General features: G+C 41.2%; 1 protein-coding gene across 1 annotated transcript in view; it reads right to left on the bottom strand.

Moving 5' to 3' along the window:
- Window positions 1-20,217, bottom strand: part of Wls (Wnt ligand secretion mediator) — a 106,550-nt gene extending 86,333 nt beyond the window's left edge. The window contains exon 1 of the mRNA XM_042679653.1: window positions 19,790-20,217. Coding sequence (XP_042535587.1) covers window positions 19,790-19,895 — 106 coding nt within the window. The 5' untranslated portion in view covers window positions 19,896-20,217. The remainder of the gene's footprint in view (window positions 1-19,789) is intronic.
- Between the last annotated feature and the right edge of the window lie 948 nt (window positions 20,218-21,165).

Below are 21,165 nucleotides of genomic sequence, written 5' to 3'. Positions count from 1 at the left end.
TTGAATGATATAAATCATGTCTTAGATCACGTATGTCATTGTGCTTCAGATACCCTAAACTTTAAAGGTTTATGTCAAATTCTTCATTGGAATAAGAAATAGATCTTTTTATCTGACGTAAAACATGGTTGGAACACATGGACTACAGCAATTATCCCAGCCCTTAATAAGAAATGATTTCACCTTGTCTTCCTAATCAAATGTAAGATACTTGAAAGTACTACCCATGTGTGCAGGCCTTCTGCGTTCCACAGCTACCCAGTTCAGAAACTGCAGTAACATGAGTTGGCTCATTGCCTGTTCTGCCTCATAGGCTTCTGGCTGTCCTAAAGATATCCCTTAAGAGTCATGATAACATCTGATGAAATTTCCTAATCATTCCCAAAAATACTGTTCAGCGAGGCCAGTCATTAAAGCTTCTCTTCTATCTTCCTCAGCTCATTTCTGCTGCTGAGACATGTTGCCAGCCATTTCCCACAGACATCCATCCTAGCAGGATTACATGTTGGAATGAGCATTGCTTCAAAGTTAGCAACCTGGCCAAGTTCCAGGCATTGTTAATAATAATCTTCACTGGTCATTTACTGTTCAATAAGGGTCACTGAACACATGCGCAGGCCTGCAATACACATTTAGTTAGAAAATCGTATGTATTTTATTTTTAATTTTTTACAGAATACTTGTTATATCACAAGATGCAAGAAAAGGTACATTTGCAGACGTGGCTGGTAGGTTCCATGATGATTATCACCAACAATTAAATATTTACAGGTTAATTTATGGAAGTGAAATTCCCAACAACTAACAATGTGAAAAAGAACTTAACTACAATGAATTTTTCCTCTTTTAATAATATCCCCCAAACTGCAAATGTTATAAAATTCCAACCAAAGGAGATTGATTTCCTTACTGTGCAATAGTACACTAGCACCAAAACTGGATTTTCAGTGTCTATTTATTGACATAGCTTAAATAAAAGGCATTCCACAGAAGAATTAATACAGTGTATGACTGACTGTACAATAGTATCACTCATGAGCTAAACCTAGTAAATTAGTTCCACCCTTATCCCCTAGGTGTTCTCCAGCTCCTCCTGTAAGATTTATTATGTTTTCTCAAGCCCTGGACTCTGCCCAGGGAAAGAATAAAACATCTGGACACTCTCAGCAGGCTACAATGTATTGAATAAATATATGAATATATTGTCAATAATTGTTCAATATATATACATATATTTTGGGGGGGAGGGGAGTCTGGTCATGGGGCCTGAACTCTGGGCCTGGGTGCTGTCCCTCAGCTCTTCAGCTCAAGGCTAGCACTCTACCTCTTGAGCCACAGCACCACTTCTGGCTTTTTTCTTTTTGCTTATGTGGTGCTGAGGAATTGAACCCAGGGCCTCATGCATGCAAGGCAAGCGATCTACCACTGAGCCACCTTCCCAGCCCTCCATATATATTTCAATCACTACAAACTGGGAGTGGTAGCTAGCAGAAACCTATAATCCCAGCACTCAGGAGGTAAAAGCAAGAGGATGAAGAGTTCCAGGCCAGCCTTGGGCTACCTATTTCAAGTTCAGTCTGGATTACATAGTGAGATCTGTCTCAAAAACAAACAAACATACACACCCAGCAACACCAAAAGCTTTATTCCTGCTCTTCAAACTGTCACCAGGTAGCAAGTGATCTGCCAAATCCCCAAGCTGATTCCTGTTATAAATTTACTGACTCCTCTGAAAAAATTATTCTCCATCTCAGTTTCCATAAGTTGACAATGTGAACATCCCTGGTAGACTGGGTCTGTCTCTGAATGTTATTGGAAAGATCACGTGAGCCACTTTCTACCAAAGTGTTTTGAAGAAGGATAAAAGCAATGCCCAAACATGAGGAATCAGGACTATCAAATGCATTGTCTCGATTTAACACACACTTCAGAAAGCATCAGAAAGTTCATGGCAATCTTTTAGCTCCTCCAGGACCCCCCCTGCTTTTCCTGCAGTTGTTTCTGAGGAACAGATGTTTACTTGAAAAGTTAGAGTGATTACAAAATCATGGCATTTCTAGATTTTGAAGCCTAGAGAATGTAAGAATAGTAGGAAATGACAGAGATGGTTGAAAAAAGAAGACAGATGTGCCTGGTATAAACAGGAACCCTAAAATCAAGAAAGGCCACACTTGAAACAAAATACAGAGTTAATGGCCTTCATACTATCTCATTCAAGTCTGAACAATTAAAAATCCTAGAAAATGTAAATTTCTAAAAGTGCTGGATACCAGTGGCTCAAGCCTATAATCCTAGCTACTCAGGAGGCAGAGATTCCAGGATCATAGTTTCAAGCAAGCCTGGCCAGAAATGTCCAATTAACCAGCAAAAAGCTGAAAATGTGGGTGTGGCTCAAGTGGTTGAGTGCAAGCTCTGAGCATAAAATAAAAGCAGGAGCATAGGGTCTTGAGTTCAAACACCAATATTAGTATCCCCCCAAAAAATTCTTAAAATGAGAATTCCTTAGGATTAGCACACAATAATTCTGTTTTGTGCTCTGAATACTTTCCCAAATGAAATTCCTACAATAAATACATAAATAAACACAAACACACACACAAAAAATGTTTCTTTGAAGGGCTGAATGTCTATATCATGGATTTATACAGAGTTTCTTCTATAGTTAACTCATTTTCAAGAATGTTAAAATTTTAAATAAGACATGGATGGGTCGATAATCATAAGTACACTAGAGTTCTTCAATGCCTTTCTTTTTCAATCTTTGCCCCAATTACATCCCTCCCTTGAGGATATTTACAATCCTCTATGACACATGCTCTGTACCTTCTTGGTTCAAGGAAAACACACCTACAGCATTTCAAATTAACTACTGACCCTTACTCTCACACTATAAACAAACCCTTTTCAAAATCTCAATTGCATTGTGTCCACATTGATTAAAGCTTGAAGCCTGGTGACCTCATGTGGTGTTAACTTCTCCCATGCACCAACAGCATTCCGCCTTTCTACTCAATTACCCCCTTTGGTGCCAGGGAATCCCTACCCAATGAACACACACAATGCACTTCTGCTTCATTACACTAACCAACAGCAGGATAGAAATAAGCAGAAGAGGAATAAACAAGCTAATTTATCATGAGGACAGAGCAAGCTTTCACCAGTCTCGCCATGGAAAACGTCAATGGTTAACGGGAATCTCAATAGTCTGGGGGTGATGTTTATGATCTTACAGATTACAGACAAAGCCACAACAGAACCTCACTGATTCAAGAACTTTTGCCGATTAGCAGGTATGAACACACGCGTGCGTACGCGTGCACGCACACACACACATACACACACACACATCCTGCCTTAAAACTCTAAGATCCTATATAACATCTACTGAATAAATTATTTGGGAAAGCACAACTCTGGGCTTTAGATAATGTAGACTGACACCCTGGTAATTTGCCCCAAGTGTTCAACCTAACTGTGGGGCCTCTCTTATTCATCTTTGACAAGGTGGTCAGGAGGGACTCAGTCTCTTTGTGAGAAAGATCTGGTTACTCCCTTCATTAGGCATGGCAAGGGCACAGCGGTTGATTAAATTAACAACTTTGGAGGGCTTCAGTCCCAGTTCCCAGACATTAGCACCATCATCCAGAACAAATTAAAAGTCTCACAGCAATTAAGCAGATTTTGAAAATGAATTTCCCATGGTTCAATGGTTCAACAGCAATCTTGAGTTAAGTAGTAGAGAACAGCTTAGAAGGAAGCGAGGAAGAATTGAGTGCTTAGTTTCCAAAGTAAACACACAGCTGGCAGAAACCACATCAGCCACACACTTCTGAACTTCTGATAGGCAAGGCCTTTGCATTTCATATACACAAAATCACAAATATTCAGTCACAGGAAGGTGAAGGAATAACATTTTAACAGAATTGGAATGTTGCCTTTTTTGTTTTCTTTGTTTTGAATTTAGTATTGTTGTATTTTTATTCAAAAATAGATTTTTATTTGTTTTGTTTTATGCTGGTCCTCCAGCTTTTTTTTGTTGTTGTTATTGTTGCTGTTGTTGTTTTTGTGATTTTTTTGCTCAAAGCTAGATCTCTACCACTTGAGCCACACCTCCACTTTGGCTTTCTGGTGGCTAATTAGAGGTAAGAGTCTCATAGACTTTCCTACTCAGCTAGCCTTGAACCTTGATTCTCAGACATTAAGCCTCTTGAATAGCTAGGGATACAGGTATTAGCCACCAGCACCAAGCTTTTGTTTTGCTTTTGAGATAGGGTTTTCTAGGTAGCCCAGGTTGGCCTTGAACACATGATCCCTCTGTTTCAGGACTGCTGCAATTATACACCACTACACTGGCTCCAAAGTATAGACAGACATGTCAAAAAATGCATAAGCCCAAACAAGCAATCTTCTGTCTGACTCTGGCACTGGGATAATCCACATCTCTTTGCCTAGGGCAGCCAGGCTCAGAGCAGAAAGGAACTTTGAACAGCAAGCTCCAAATGACCCTGGGCAATCTACCTCCACGAATTCATTCCTGGGTGAAAAGAATGAGATTAATGATTTTTTAAAGTTCCTATTAAAGCTAGGCACCACGGGCTTATATCTGTAATCCTAGCTACTCAAAAGGCTGGGATGAAAAAAAAAAAGTCCCTGTCATATTCTAAGAGTTTACAGTTTGCCAGGCACTATACTAAGGTCTTTTTATGCATTATCTCATCTAATTCTCACCATTGCATCATGAGATAAGCAGTATGGCTCCCACTTTACTCTCTTGGGAGATAAGTTTACTCAGGCTCTTAGATTAAAATATTCAACTCAATGCTGCACAACCAGAAAGTGGAATAACCAGGATATGAATCTGGTCTTTTTGTCCCAAAGCTCTTGCTTATATTTATAATGGTGAATGTCCATTTCCAGGGGATTTACCCACTTCTTAGGGTAATGATAGGTCCATTGCAGAGAAAAAAGGAGGAGGAAGAAGAGGAAGAGGAAAAGGAGAAGAAGGAGGAAGGGGGAGGGGAAGAGGTAGAGGGAGGAGGAAGAGGAGAAGGAGGAAGAGGAAGCAAGAAAGAACAGGAGGAAGAAAGAAGGCGTCTGAGGAAGGAGAAGCGAGCATTATTTTAAAGAGCAGGCATGCATATGACGTGGTGACAGCGGTAGCAGATCAGCTCTTTTTTTCTCTGAACCTAACCACACCTTTGTCTCCTGTTCCCCATCCTCTCTGGAAGGTGACAGGAATACAGTTTCTGTGCAGCTTTCTCCTTCATTTTTGCTCAAACACGTGCTTCCCAACACTGTGGCAATCTCACACCTTTTTCTGATTCTACTAGGAAGGTTCTTCTGTAGGCATGAATTTAACACAGTGGGTGGGTTTCAGTACCATTTAGGAACCTGAAGACATATATGAATGAATTCATTCCCACCCACAAGATCTGCATGCTGTACACAATGAAATGCAGAGGTGGTAATTTACATGAATGATGTCTTTTTGTCCAGGGTATTTATAAAAGCTGACATCATAAGTACATTATTGGTCTCTAAGAACCGTAAATAAAGTTCTTAGAAGTTCAAAGTTCTTAGAAGGGAAGGAAACTTAGAAAGATGATTTACCATCTTTGTAATAAGACTAAGAGGTCTTCTGAAATAAACCTCTTCAAAGTAACCCTCAGGAAGCAGGAAAAACAAAAACAATATACCATGCAATTTCCACTATCATTTAACATCTCCATATGAATATTCAAAATTTGGAAATAATGCTCACCAGTGTGAGAGTTTCCTGCCTCTTCCTAGATTTTATCAAGCATTATAGAGAAGAAGCCACAGTAAGTTCTCTGCATTTATGTCCATGTAAAGATCAAAACATGCAGACCACACAGTAACATTCAGCACCGCAGGAAGTAGAAGGAGAAATCCTCTACTTTCAGGAAGCTGGGTTCAAATGGAACTCTGTCATGGATGCTTTTCTGGGCCTCAGTTTTCAAAATATAGAAGAGGCCCCTTGACTGGGAAGGTGGCTTAGTGGTAGAATACTTACTTAGAGTACATGAAGCTGTGGGTTCGATTCCTCAGTACCATATAAATAGAAAAAGCTCATAGTGGAACTGTGGCTCAAGTGGTAGAGCACTAGCCTTGAGCAAACAGGCTTGGGGACAGCGCCCAGGCCCTGAGTTCAAGCCCCAGAACTGGCAATAAATAAATAAATAAATAAGATCTTTTAAAAAAAGAGGGCCCTTTTCCAATTCCAAAAATGGGACAAGTTTAAATAAACACTACTATTTAGGTTCAAGTCAAAAATTAAATTATGAAGCATTAAAATTATGAAAGCATAACCTAGAATGTAACATTGCAAAATTTAGGGCCGATCTTAATGGTGAATCATCTTAGCTGCACTACACTGGTTTCCAAATGGAAGGCAGCTATCTATAAAAGAAATTTCTTCCACAATATAATAAACCGTGTCCTCACACTGCGTGGTGCTGAGGTAACAACTACAGAGGAAGATGATCAAATTCTAGAACACCCTTATTGTCATATAGCTTATAGTTTTACAGGGGTTCTGTTTTAATCAGCATTTTAGCTTAAAATTTCTGATAATGTAATACTGTAATTCTAGTCTGTATTTCAATAGCTACCATATTATAAACAGAAGACTATCATTCTTTCCTTCACAGTTTTATATTCAAAGGCCTTTGTCATGCATTATATTTAGAAGGAAAACAAATGTCTTAGTGGAGGATGACTCCAATTTTATTATGGGAAACCGAACAACTGGGATTCACTCACCTTGCAGCATGCAGAGATGGAATATGTCTCTTCCACATAATGAGTGGTAATCTATTTTAAAATCTTGTTACCTGGGCTTATCTAGGCTGTGAAGATTCATGCATACTGGCCCAGAGTTTTAAGAAGCAAAATTTTAAGACTCCAATTAAACATGAAAACTACTACCAACTCAACCAAAAAGTAAATTAATCATTGTAACTTATCACATATGTGAATTTTATGTTTCTTGGACTACTGGTCAGCATAAACTGTTCTATTAAGCAGAATTTTTGGTTTCTAGTTCTATCTAACCCATTAAGTGACAGAAATTAGCTGCCATGAGTCTGGCAAGACAAGGATGTCTCCAAAGAAAAATACTTTCGGGTAATATAGTTACTGATGGCAGCTTCTACTTAGGGAACTGTCTCGTGTATTGATTGATCTAGTATCTGTGATTAGATGCATACAAAGCTGTCTAAGCTAGGTTCTCTAACTTAAATCCCTGTGAAAGATTAGGGGAGAGGGGTGGTTCTGAGGCTTGAACTGAGAGCCTAGGCACTGTCCCTGAGCTTTTTGTTCAAGGCTGGTGTTCTATCATTTGAGCCACAGCTCCACTTCTGGCTTTTCAGTCGGTAAATAGAGATAAGAGTCTTAAGGACTTTCCAACCTTGGCTGGCTAGGAACCTTAATCCTTAGATCTCGGCCTCCTGAGCAGGTAGGATTACAAGTGTGCACCTTCCGTGCCAGGCTAAAACCGAAGTTTTTAAGTGAAAAATCTGAAGCTCACAGTATATAAATGGCTCTCTGATAACAAATAAATCAGATCGCCACCATTGATAGAACTACATTCCTGTAGTTAGAAATCTGATCACTTTGAATGTAAGAATTAGTGAGTTTTTCAATGAATAAAAACCATCAGGGCTGGGAAGGTGGCTCAGTGGTAGAGTGCTTGAATTGCATGCATGAGGCCCTGGGTTCGATTCCTCAATACCACATAAGTAGAAAAAAAAAAAGCTGGAAGTGGTGCTATGGCTCAAGTGGTAGCTTGCTAGCCTTGAGCTGAAGAGCTGAAGGACAGTGCCCAGGCCCAGAGTTCAGACCTCACAACGGGACCCCCCAAAAAAACAAAAACCATCAGATAGAAAACCTTCATCATTCCATTCTTCTGTGCAGTGACTATTTCTCAGAAATCCTACCCCAAGTCATCAACTAGTACCTTTCAAAATTATTATTAACAGTTCTGCTTAATGGGAAGAGCTAATGATTTCCGTGGACAGAGCTGGGTATCTCTCCCAAGTAGTAACCCACAATGATTACTGAATCATGAATGTATTAACCCTGGCTTTTTTTTTTTTTTTAATCACACACATCCTTCTCCTAAGCTACACTGACGTTCAACAAGTGGGTGTAGTGAAGAGAAAAAGTAATGGAGGAATTCTTTGGATATAAAACATAAACAAAATTAATTAAATGATGACCCTAATGCCCTTTTAGTGTTTTTTTAAATTTATTTAAAATTTATTTTATTTTGTCGGTTGTGGGTCTTGAACTTTGGGCCTGGGCTCTGTCCCTGAGCTCTTCAGCTCAAAGCTAGTGCTCTACGCTTGAACCACAGCGCCACTTTCTGTTTTCTGGTGGTTAACTGGAGATAAGAGTCTCACAAACTGGCTTTGAACCACAATTCTCAGATCTCAGCCTCCTGAGTAGCTAGGATTAGCCACCAGTGCCTGGCATTAGTGCTTTTTTTTTAAATCTCTAAATTAGTGTGTGTGTGTGTGTGTGTGTGTGTGTGTGTTTCTTCCCTTTCATCAGCTATTACCCAGAAACTGCATGTTCTCATAAAGCGAAACTGTTCTGTTTGGGCATGTCCAAAGGAACACACAGCCATGGATTCAACACCGACATGCTCAGAATGGATGGGCAAATTCTGTGAAACCAGAGGGAGAAGTAAATACAAATTCACCTAAGGTCCCACGGTGCTTGTCCCAGCCAAGACCTGAACCCCTCCCTCCCCCCCCCCCCCCCCCCCCAGTGATTGATAGCAAGGCTCCTGGGACAGATTGTTCAAAGGCTCAGCAAAAATCTTATCTACAACTTCCTTAGCTCAGGTATGTAGGAGCAAAAGCTGGAGCCTGGTTCTCACAAGCCAGAACTAGCTCGAGACAAAAGAGAAAAGAATGTGGGGATGTGTCTTTTCCACATTGGAGACATTCCACTCTGGGGTGAGTTATAGCCTAAATGAAAGCAGATAAAATATATTAGAACCAGAGTAAAAGGAACTGCACCTCAAAAAATGCCTGATCTTCCTTGAGAAGTAACTGGATTTAATAAAATATGATTGTGATCACCTGAAGGCAAGCATGCTAACAGAGACTTTAAAAGTCATGTTCCATTTCAGATAAATTAGATGGTACAGAAAAATGCAATGCTTTGTGACAAAAAGCAAGACAAAAAAAAGGAGGAAGAATTTATAGCATAATACTTGTACCTCAAAAATCACAGAAATATGTCAGTCACAAAAGCTAGAGCCCTCAACATTTGTGGCAGTATGAATTTTCTCTCGTAAAGGAATGGTAGAAACAAAGGATGACAGATTCTGTTGCTTATTCTGTTTTGTTTTGGGTTTGTGCCTGTCTGGGGGCTTGAACTCATGATCCGGGTGCTGTCTGTCCCTGATCTGTTTTGCTTAAGGTTAGCCCTCTACCACTTCAACCACAGCTCCACTTCAGGCTTTTGGTGGTTAATTGCAGATAGTCTCATGGACTTTCCTGCCTGGGCTGGCTTGGAACCATAATCTTCAGATCTCAGCTTCCATAGTAGCTAGGATTACAGGTATCAGTGACCAGGCAGCCAGCATCTGTGACTCTGTATACAAATCACACCCCTCAAAATGAGGTCACATGATTATCCCCTAAGGTTATTTCGCTTCACAAATGAAGCCTGCCACAGAAGACATCCTCAGAAAGCACAAAAGCTAGTCATACATGTTTTAGTGAAGGAAGCCTTAGATTAATAAAGTCTTACAAAACACAAGGCTTGGCTTGACTAAGTCAGGAACACAGTGAATGTTAGGTTTGTTGGTTTCTTGTAGTTATTTTTTTCTTTAAATAATTTTGAATTTACATTTCTCCAAGCAGAAGGAAGGGAATGTACCACACCCTCAGCTAGCAAGGAAGGAATTCAGGGTTTGTTTGTTTGCTTGCTTGTTTTAAGCCCATCGTGTTTTCTAAAAATGCTAGAGAAAAATATGTTTTCTGTAATTCTGCTGTACTTTAAGCTAAGGATGATAAGGTATACAAAGTCAAGCTGGAGATGATGGAGTTAATGTTACTTTTATTTTCAAGTACAGTAACAGAAAAGTCCATGAAAATATAAGAAGAACAAGTTAGGAACTGGCTGTACTTGGATTCAGTGAGAACTTTAGACAGAAAGCAGATGATCTTCATGCTGCAACTCACAAGATGAACCTTTGCAGCACTAGCTGGCATTGAGTCCTCAGTCCAAGCCATGGCTCTGCTTCTAATTATATGACTGATCCCTTTCAAAATGAGGTAGACAAAATGGCCTCAGAGGCCCTTTTGTCTTTATAAGTTGGACAAAATTCCACAGCTTCCACTCAGATATGTACATCAAAGTGTACACAGAGTGGACTCATACCTACATTCATGGAAAGTAACAAAACACGCAGCTTTACACTGGAACCAACTAGCTGTTAGACTGTGATGTATAGATACCTCCAAATTGGAGGCTAGTCAGGCATGCATATTGTGTTTATATGCAGAGATCCCAGAATCCTGTGTATGCTTATTCAGGATACAGATTTTTAATTGATTTTTTTCACCCCTTTGTCCTGATGTGACCACACTCTCATGGCCATAAGTCGCCAGTGGACAAATTGTCCTAACTGAGAAGTACAGACCTAGAAAATGGCACAAGGTATTCATATAAGAAGGCAGGACACCCTCCCAGAATTTTCACCCACACTTAGTCATGCATGGAGCCATTCCCATTTCTGCCTCCATTGATTTCTGGCTTGACTCTGTAGTAATGAGGAAGAGATAGAAGTGGAAAAGAGGAGATGGAGCTTTCATCTCCTATTTAATCTCTGTAGTTAGTTTCATTGCCCTTATCTTTTTTGGCTCCCATAGAATTCTAACAACAACAACGAGAGGAAAGCAGAGTTAGGTTATTAAGAGCCTGGTTTAAGATTCAGTCAAGGATCAGGAGTTTGTGTCTTAGCCCTCTTACTAGAGGTAGTGGTGGCTCAAAGAAGGAAAGAGTAGATAAACAATGTCATGACCTAAAAGTAGGGAAGGACTGAGAAAGAGAGATAAAGAGATGGATATGGGGTTAAGAATGTAGTGTCATGGGGGCAGGGGGGGGGGATGGGAAGGAATGGGAAGGGGAAACAAAGGAGGAGGCTACAATGCTTGATAAGAAATGTACTCATTATCTTGCCCATGTAATTGTAACTCCTCTGTATAGTATTTTCACAATAAAAAAATAAAAATAAATAAAATTTTTAAAAAAAGAATGTAGTGTCAGAGCCGGGTACTAGGGCTCACGCCTATAATCCTAGCTATTCAGCAGGCTGAGATCTGAGGATCGAGGTTCAAAGCCAGCTGGGCAGGAAAGTCTATGACACTCTTATCTCCAATAAACCACCAGAAGACTGGAAGTGGTGCTGTGGTTCAAATGGTAGAGTGCTAGCCTTGAGCTGAAGAACTAACAGTGCGTAGACCCAGAGTTCAAGCCCCACTACTGACAAAAAAAAAAAAAAAAAGAATGTCAGCTGGGTGCTGGTGGCTCATGCCTGTAATTCTAGTTACTCAAGAGGCTGAGATCTGAGGATCACAGTTTGAAGACAGCCTGGGCAGAAAAGTCTCCATGAGACTTTATCTTCAATTAACCACTCAAAAACTGGAAGTGGCACCATGGGTCAAACTGGTAGAGCTCTAGCCTTGAGCAAAAGAGCTCAGGGACAGCACCCAGGCTCTGCACAACTGACAAAAAAAAAAAAAAAAGAGTGTCAGAGAAATGTTCTTTGGAATTTACATCTCTGGTAGGATTAAAGTTGGTACACAATAAGCTTTCAGGAGCTTGGCCTTATTAATTTAGGGCTTGAAAACTAAAGTAAGCCAACTGTTTTCAGACAAACTACCTCCTTTCTAAATAATTATCATAATGCTTTGTTACAAACAAATGTGGTAGCTGGGTGCTGGTGATTCACTCCTATAACATAATCCTATCCACTCTGGAGGATCATGGTTTGAAGCCAGAGCCAGCCCAGGCAGAAAAATCTATGTGACTCTGATCTTCAATTAATAACCAAAAATCCAGACATGGAGCTGTGACACAAATGGTAGAGCATTAGCCTTTAGCAAAAAGGCTAAAGACAACACTCTGGCCTTAAGTTCAAGCCCCAATACTGGAACCAAAAAAAAAGTAATTTGGACTTTTCTTTCGATTTCTTCTGCATTTTTGGAAATGTATATCCATGGATAAAGCCTCTGAGTTAACCCAGGGAATTAACTGGAAGAGGGCTCCACAATTTGTGTGGGCCAGTGCCAAAAAACAAAACAAAACACAAAAAAATCAACAAAGCAAAAACAAAAAACACCTCTTTGTCAGGAAATACTAAGATAATAAGGGAGGAAAAAAGAAAGAGGGAGCAGAAAGTGGTACATGGAGGCCCAGGATTGAAATAAGCATGGGAGATGGAAATGGTGGTTCAGGTTGTGGGAATTGTGTGATTAGTTCTAAAGATGTAGTACCATGTGCATTCAAAGGCCCTCATTTTCTGTTTCTATTGACATCTCCTTCCACATCCACATTTCCCTGCCTTTTCTCCTCCATCAAGGACCTATTGTATACAATAAATCCAAGGAGAATTCTGTGGAGAAATCATTTTGCAAGTTTCCCATGACAACGTAAGTTACCCTTTGCTGTATGTAATACTTTCCTTCGGAAAAAGTTGGCATGTAATTTTCCGCAGGCCAGCCCTCCCTAGTAAGGCCTGCATTAACATTAACAATGGCTGGTGTAAGGGGTTATTGTGTATTAGGAGTTGGGATTGTTTGTTTAGGAAGTAACTAGGTCAATGACCAGAAACCCTGTAGTAATGGGGAAGGGGTAGAAGCAGAAAAGGGGAGACTGAGCTTTCATCTCCTATTTAATCTGTGTAGAATCAGTTTCATTGCCCTCACCCCTTTGTTTCCCACAGAAATGGAAGGTACAATGGGAGGAAAGCAGCATTAGGTATTAAGAGCATGGCTTAAGATTCAATAAAGGATCAAGGGCTTTGGTATTATCCCTCTTACTTAGTATCTCTGTCACCTCAAAAAAGTTTTCTTAAAGGAGCCTGAGATTCATCTGGAAAGTAGAAAATGTAACCAAGATGAATACTCTAGGTTGTTATGAGCATTAACTGACAACACATGTGAAACCCTTCCCATAGTAGGAAAAGAAAAAAAAAAAAAAGCAGCAATTATACTATGCCAAACACTTTGTTTCTGATCAGATATTCACTTAATTATTTCTTTTACTCCTCTAAATGATTTAAAGTAGGAATGGAATGTGGTAGCTGGGTAAAGAAAGTGTCTGGAAAGTGTATTAAAAGGTTAAATAACATGGTAATTTATAAATTCCAGAAAACATACCATTTCTTTCTGTAATTTATTAATTTTGAAAGTTTAGTCCTTTATGACAAAGGAAAGTCAGAAAACATTTTTGGATCTTCAAGTTTGAGTATTTCAGTGTCTCCAGACCTCTTCTCTGCTCCCCTTCTCCCCATTGGACAGAGACACTTTGTCTGGAAACTCTGTATCTGACTCATTTGTCAATTTAAGGGACAATCACAAAGTCTCAGAGAAGGTATGAATGAAGTATATGTGATCATTTTGTATCTTGATGCTCCCCTACTTTCTACTATCTCTTAAGAGTGTTTACCAAATTCAAGAGCTGCAAATCTTTCAATTGACAACATTCCTCCCCCTCCCCCAAATGAATAAAACATTCCTATTCATGGTGTCAACCTGCTTGTTCTTGGAGCCATCGGTTTGGAATCGCTTCATTGTTGTACATGGATGTGGACATAGACAAAAATTGTCTTTAGGGAAAGGGAATTTTCAACTGTCAATAATGGCTCTTTCCTCCACTGTTGCAGCATCTCTAGCAATCTACATTCTAGAAAACCTTCTCTGGCCTCAGTTGAGGCCCTCTCCTCTTTTCTGTTGAAAAAGTCCAGGTTTATTATGTAACTACATAAATATGTGAAGCCATCAGCCAGGGAAAACAAAATAGAGTGATCTTCCTTAAAGTAGACAAAATCTCAAAGACTTTCTGATTAATGAACTTAGCTGCTCAGACAATTGTATGATTCACACAATTATGAGGACTGGTTAGAACTTGTAGGAAACTAGTTGACTGGAATCTGCAAAGTTCTCAAAAGGTATCTGTCCTCCCTTAGCCTTGGCAAGGTTTTGCTTTGAAGTCTACAATTCTACTCTCTTTATTATCATGTTGGGTATTTTCCTTTTTAGATGTTCCTGACAAATGAAAATGAGAAACAGGTTGCATCATTAGGATTCCTCATTATGCTTTCTGTATTTAAACCACTTCTATTCAGTCAAGATTTGGAGATCACCTAATGGTTGATAATTCTGGCTTCAATGCCAGTTGACTGGAATTTAATCCTACTTTCCATACTGACTAAAAATAGCAATTTGATGAGCTTTTACGGGTTAAAGTATACAAGATCTGGCATAGAGTACACATTCAATATATGTTCAGCATTGTTATTTTATTCGTGTATTTATTCCCAGATCAAATATTAGCATAATGATTTGATGCGTAGCACGGCTTCTAATTTCTTATATGCTCAAATCCCCAATAAGTAAGTGAAAATTGTCCTTGTTCTAGGTAGCTTTATCATAGGAAAATCTTCTGGTAAACTGGATTAAGTGGGGCTCTTTTTTACCTATTGCTCCTTAAATTACTTGGGCTCTAAATCATCTCTTTCCTAACCCCCAGATCTCCTGAGCACACAGTTAAGCCCTAATCAATACCTTGCACATCAGGCAGAAGGGCTTTCACACAATCTCAACAAATTCTAAATCTCCATAGAAACATCTTTATGTAGAAGATAAGGTAAGATTCTTCCCTCAGCCCATGTGGATTAAAAAAAAAAGGTCAAATTATTGTAAAATGTCAACTAGATAGGGAAGGCTTTAAGTCTACAGCTAGGTTGTAGACAAGGAACTTTAAACCCTCACAAGTCTACACATGATATTATTACCTCAAAGAAATATTTCTCTACTTTTATTAGGCAAAGGTAAAGTTCCACAAAAAGCTAAATGAGTGGTACCAAAAGAAACCAAGAAGTTTAGCTTATTAAGTGCCAAATAATATAATTTCAGTTACTAGAAAATATTATCTTCTTGAAAGATTTGTAACACTTCAGTCTGCAATCCATATTCTCCACAATCCACAGCTATCCCCATTAGATAGCTCTAGTCATTAACAAAGAGGAAAAACTGTCCATGATTTAATCAGATATGGAACTTTACAAAAGAAAAGACAGAATCGAAAGCAAAATACTGTTGAGTAACATCAATCAAAACCAATTAATTTGTTCTTTTAAATAGTCTTACCAGATACTCAAATACTGCAGGATCACAACTATTCCAATATTAATGTATATTAAAACATAATAAATGCAATAAAAATCATAAATAAATAAATATTAAAACATAATAAATAAAACATAATAAATAAACATAATAAAACATAATAAATAAATTAATTAAAACATAATAAATGCAAGTTTAACATATTGAGAAGCAAATATTTTGCATTAGCTGTAATTTTATTGAATTTCTTAAAATTCTGCAACTTCCAAACAAATAGTAGCAGCAGGGACAAAAGCTTACACAAATGAGCCTCAATCATGAATAGTTTCTCCTTAATAATAGCACAATAGTATGTTCTATGTCCTTGAAAGGAGCAGATAAACCCACAGACTATTTGTGAAGATTAATGTGTGCATACATGTCTAAATTTATAGTCTCAGCATTAATTTGTTTTTGAGAGAAACAGTGATCTTCAAAAAAGAATAATTGGTGATTTATTAACATTTACTTGAAGTTTAAGTTTGGAATATCCTTATTTATAGGCTTGCTTAAAACAATGCAAGAATCTTCCTTTCAACCAGTTAGAATTTTCATACTCTTAACAGTTTTTAAAACAGGTGGACAGAGTGACTTGTTTTTTTTCAACCATTATATGCCCTAGACATGACTAATTTGAAGCTGAGAAAATTGCACATAATGGGCCAGGGATTCAAGTTCGTGATTTTTAGTAGGCTGCACTCTTGTTCAAGGGCACATGGTCTCTTCCCCTCCCCCTTCCACCACCCCTGCAGCTGCCTCTCCATGAACTAAATTTCCCAAACATGAAAGCAAAGGAAATTGTTTTTAAATAGTTCTGTAGGCCTTTTCTTTTCAGGAGAATAAAGATTAAGGTACATCTTAAAACACAGTTTATTTCCTTCAGAGGTTCTTAAATTTTTAAATAAGTGTTAAACACCAAAGAAACTATTCACTTAATAACCTTTCTGAATACTTTTTTTAAAAAAATCAGATGCCTCATTTTATAGGGGCTTAAGGTTTTCACCAAAGCAAATACAAACCACTGAATTTATCGTATGCAGCAGTTCTTTCATACCAAATACTGCTTTCTGAGCTTTTAGTAAAACTCCTTTAAAGGTTTCTCAATGTTAGACACTGGTACAGGAAAAATAAACACATAAAGCAAGCTTTGTGGGAGTAAGGGAGTATTTGAGCTGGCTAAACCAAAATTCAACCCCTCCTATTTGTTTTGATGTCTGTTTAAATTTCCTCTATCAATTCTAGAAGGCTACAGTTAAACAGCAGTCCACATCATTTACTACTCTATGCCTACTAAAGAATTATACAATTAGAACTGAAGGGGACCTTTAACCACCTATGAGGATGCAAGCCTATTGGTTAATTCCCTTGATTAATTACTTCACGGATCCCAGGGTTCATCAGTGGTGGGAGTTATCTTTACACTAGATACATGTGTGGGGTACTTGCACCCTCCCAATAAGGGGGTTTACATTTAGATTCTAATTTGTCATGTTTCCTTTCCTCAGGAAAAACAATGATCAAAAAGAAATGTATTGGGCCAGTCTACAATGTAACAGAAACTCCCTGGGTCCAGAACATCCAACCTACCATAGGTAGCTTTTGGCTCACCAGGGAGAGCGGTGTGGAGATGGTTTCTGAACTTCACCTTGACAGCCTACAAACTGTTTTTACAATTACTTACTCCCATTTCCATTTGGCTGAAGGGCTATTCTTTGCTCAGTGTCTTCTACTTTTTAGTTTAGGATGAGCATTATCCCTTATTTTCTGTTATTTTTCATTCTGTGGGTCTTAGAGCATGCCCAAGTAACCTACATTTGTATAAGAAAAAAAAAAGCCTTCAAGTGGAAGCAGTAAAAGGCTAAAACATAGTCTGTGTGGGACAGATCAAATTTAAAAGGGTGCAGGCTTTACAAGGAAGGAAGGAGGAAAGATAACAGAACGGATAAACCACACACATTCCCCCAAGAAGCATTACTCATGAAGTTTCCTTTTTCAAGGAAAGTTGGAACTAAAGCAAGTTATTGATTGAGAAATCCAGTCAGTTTGGACCTCCCACTACCCTGACTTTTCAAAGTTGTCCATTGCAATCACTAACCATGTTTTTCCATGTTCTATGAAGAAACAACCTTCAGCACTACTTACTCCAGACAAACCCTGCTTTGAACAAACTGCTGTTCTGCCCCTATAGTAATTCTCATGTCCAGCAAGCTACTCCTTGAACCTTCTCCGAAGTAGTTAAGATTCCAGAACTAACATAGTCCCAGAAATGTCCTAGGAAAATTATGACATGGATAAAAAGGTCTCCAAGTCCAGACATGAGCTTTAGAAAGAGAAAAGGAAAACACCAACACACACCAGGAAACTATGTGTAATGGTTCACTGCTAAAACCTCAAAGAGGATGAAGGTCAGACAGGGATAATAGGCCAATTTAATTCTGAAAGCACAAGGTGCAAGAAATTTTAATTATGGTCTGCCACTGAAATCACACCAAGATCCAATGGCATCTAACTGCAAGTGCTCATCAAGGATACAAGAGGTGTAATTGTAACCGCTGCATAATCACTGTAAGGACACAGGCCGGCTGCCTTCTCCCAGCAGAGAAGGTATTAACAGCCGCCTGGAAAAATTCAATACAGGGAAACATGGAGAATGTACAAAGTGAAACAGGAGCTCAGAACACAAAAGCCAAATGGGGCTCTGTGCGTGTGAACGTGTGTGAAGCTGTTTGGCCCACCATTGAGGGCTGGAGCTTGGAAAACTCTGATCCCTTTCTGTTTTGTGGACACACACACACACACACACACACACACACACACACACACAATCTCCAGAAATTCCCCTTTCTCAAGGAAGCTTCATCCACTCTCCTTTGTTTAAAACAATTAGCTCCGAGGTTAGTGATTTACAATACCAGACTCTTAATTTGTTCCCAATCAAACCCAGCTCCGGAGACCAAACGCCATACACAGGACTCAGGTGCTCAAGCCAGTGCTCTGGCTCTGGCTTTGGCAGCGGCGTCGCCCGCGCCCCGCGCCCCGAACCCCGCACCCGGGCTGGTTCTCCCCAATCCGAAGTCGCGCACGCGGGCTCTCGAGAAGAGACTCGCAGAGGAGAAAAAAAAAAAACACCCTCGGTGGACGGTTCTGCGTGCACTGGGCAGAAAGTTTAACAAAGCCTCAAAGTAAGGCAGCAGAACCTCCCGTCTGCTCCAGCCATGAAGTTGGCGCTGAAGTTCGTGCTGGGATGTCTCAAATCTCCAAGGGAAAGGGCCCACGAGTTCGCCGCGCGGGGCGAGAGGACGCGTGGAGCGCGGGAGGCAGGGAGAGGAAGGGCGCTTTTGGAGCGGAGCGTGCGGGAGAAGGTCTGCTCCACCCGGAAGCCAGTTTGGCTCCCCGAGGTCGGGGAGGTGCTCTCCACGGGAGGTCGCGCAGCGCGGGCGCCGCCGCCGCGGGGGGTGGGGACAGCTGAGAGCTGTCACCTGTGGCAGCAGCGAGGAGACGCCCACCTAGGCGCCAGGGAGGACCACAGGCTCCAGCCTCACCCGCTCCCGGGACTCTTAAGGGGGGGGGGGGTGGAGGCTCCCAAGAGGGGCACCAGGCCAAAAGCAACACCTTTCGGATACGCTTTTCGCCTACATCCCTCCAACTTCCCGCGGGGCAGGGTCAAGGACTTTCTCCCGATCCATTCTACCCAGTCCCACCTCCCAGCCCACAGCTCCGATCTGGCCAACGCGAAAAGCGGGTGGAGAGGCGGGGCGGGGGGGGGAAAACGGGGGGGGCGCAGTGAAGAAACCGAGGGCGCCAAGGTTGAGACACCCCCCCCCACCAGCCTCCCTCCCCCCCGGCCGAGGCAACCAAAAGCATTTTACATATGCGACGATCGCGCCGTGTACTACGGCTCCGGGTTTGCCCTGGGCGCAGTTCCCCCGACTCTTCTGTTGTTCCTAATAAAGTCCATTACGTTGCCTTCCCGGAGCTGATTGGAAGGGAAAGGAGAGGAAAAGGGGGGAACGCGGGAAAAAGCTGGGGGGGGGGGAAGCAATCAACTTTGTAACCCAGCGCTTCCTCGCGCGATCCGTCGCCATGCTTAAGATTCCCACCCCCGCCACCCCCCTCCAGCCTTTCAAGTGGATACTGAAACTAGGCCAAAACTTTTCCCCCCCTCCTTTTCTCCTAGCCACTAGACTGGATTGTGCCCACGGAGCCCCATGGAGCTCTGCTTTCTTAAGCACAATAGCCCGACTAATTAGATCATAGAAGCAAGGCAGTGATACTGTAACAAGTAGCCCAAGAGGCAAAGAGGGAATGGGGCCCGAAAAGAGAGAAAGGGGGGGAAAGTTTGCCGCTCTCGCACTTACCAATCAAGCCTCCCACCAGAAAGGCGATGACCTGGAACACCAGCAGAATCCCACCAACAATGCACAGCTTCTTGGTACTCATGTTTTCTATAATTGCCCCAGCCATTTTTGCACACCCCCTTTTACCCCCCTTTTCGCCTTGAAATAAATGTTTTAGGGTATGCTTTTCCCCCCTCCCTCCTTTCTAATACTGTCTTCTCTCTCGTCTCCTTTCTGGGCGCTGCAAAAAACTTCTGGGGTGCAGGAGCGCAGCGAAGATGGGACCGGGATCCAAGGCGCCCGCACTGATTCCCTCCGCGCAGCCGGCTCGGGTTCCCCCAGTGCCCGGAGCTGTGACTGTGGCCGCTCCGCCGCCTGTGGACGCTTAAAGGAACAGGGAAGCGGATCACATGACGCCACCTCCCTCCCTTTCTTCCTCCCTCCCTCTCACGCTTCCTCCCTCCCTCCCTACCTCCCTCTCTTCCTCTACCCCTTGCCCGCCAGTTCGGTGATCCCAGCTCTAGCCTGGCGCGGGCGATCGGCTCCTGAGTCTGGCCTACTGCTTGTCCCGCCAAGAACTGGTATGGTTCGGGAGATATTGTTGTTGTTAAAACGGGTTCCCCCTATACCCAGCCTCTCACACGTCTTCTTTTCTGGTTCCTGAAGTCTGAGATTTAAGTCAGCCGTGGACCGCTTTGCAAACCTCTAACTTCTGCGATGACTTTAGGAAACGGTCCCCACCCCCACCCACAACTGCTAGAACTCTCTTTCAGGAAGAAGGAGAGATTTGTTTTGTTTTAAGGAATGTAATGGATGCTAAGTCGAAGTAAAAAAAGATGCGAGATAAAGTCTCAACTCAGCTTCCTTCTCTCCAGTTGCAGCCTCGGTAATTGGGCTTGTTCCAGCTAAATCCCCCACCGCGCCCCTCTAGGAACCTTGCGCTCCAGCCAAATCGGACCTCGGTTCATTACTCCACCCCGTGGGCTTCCCGAGCCTGGAAGCCTGGCTATTGCCTTAAAGAAAACGTGTTCTATTCTAACCCAGTTTTAAAGTTAATTCAAAAACTAACGCAAAAAATAACCCTGTAAATTTCTTATACCATCTCCACGCGCGATCTCTGAGAACTGACCTCCTGACAATCCTGTGTTTACTTTTTTTCCTGTTACAAAGACTTAGCATACACATTCGTTTCCATCCCTGAACTGTAAATCCCTGGGGGAGTGGGACCAAGTCTTATACATCTTTGTGCACACACACACCCCTCTCCCACCATGGTGCCTGACAAAATACTAGCTCTACTAAGGTCCTGGATAAACTTTTGTGGAATGAATGAGGGACTGTGAAAGCAAGCCCACGATTTGCATTTCAAAAGCCTAAAGATCTTAGTTAGTTTAGGT

Source organism: Dipodomys spectabilis, unplaced genomic scaffold, assembly GCF_019054845.1.
Source record: "Dipodomys spectabilis isolate Male_0828 unplaced genomic scaffold, ASM1905484v1 ptg000002l, whole genome shotgun sequence".
NCBI lineage: Eukaryota > Metazoa > Chordata > Mammalia > Rodentia > Heteromyidae > Dipodomys > Dipodomys spectabilis.
Note: the sequence above shows the minus strand (reverse complement) of the source record. Positions and strands in the feature narration are given on the sequence as shown.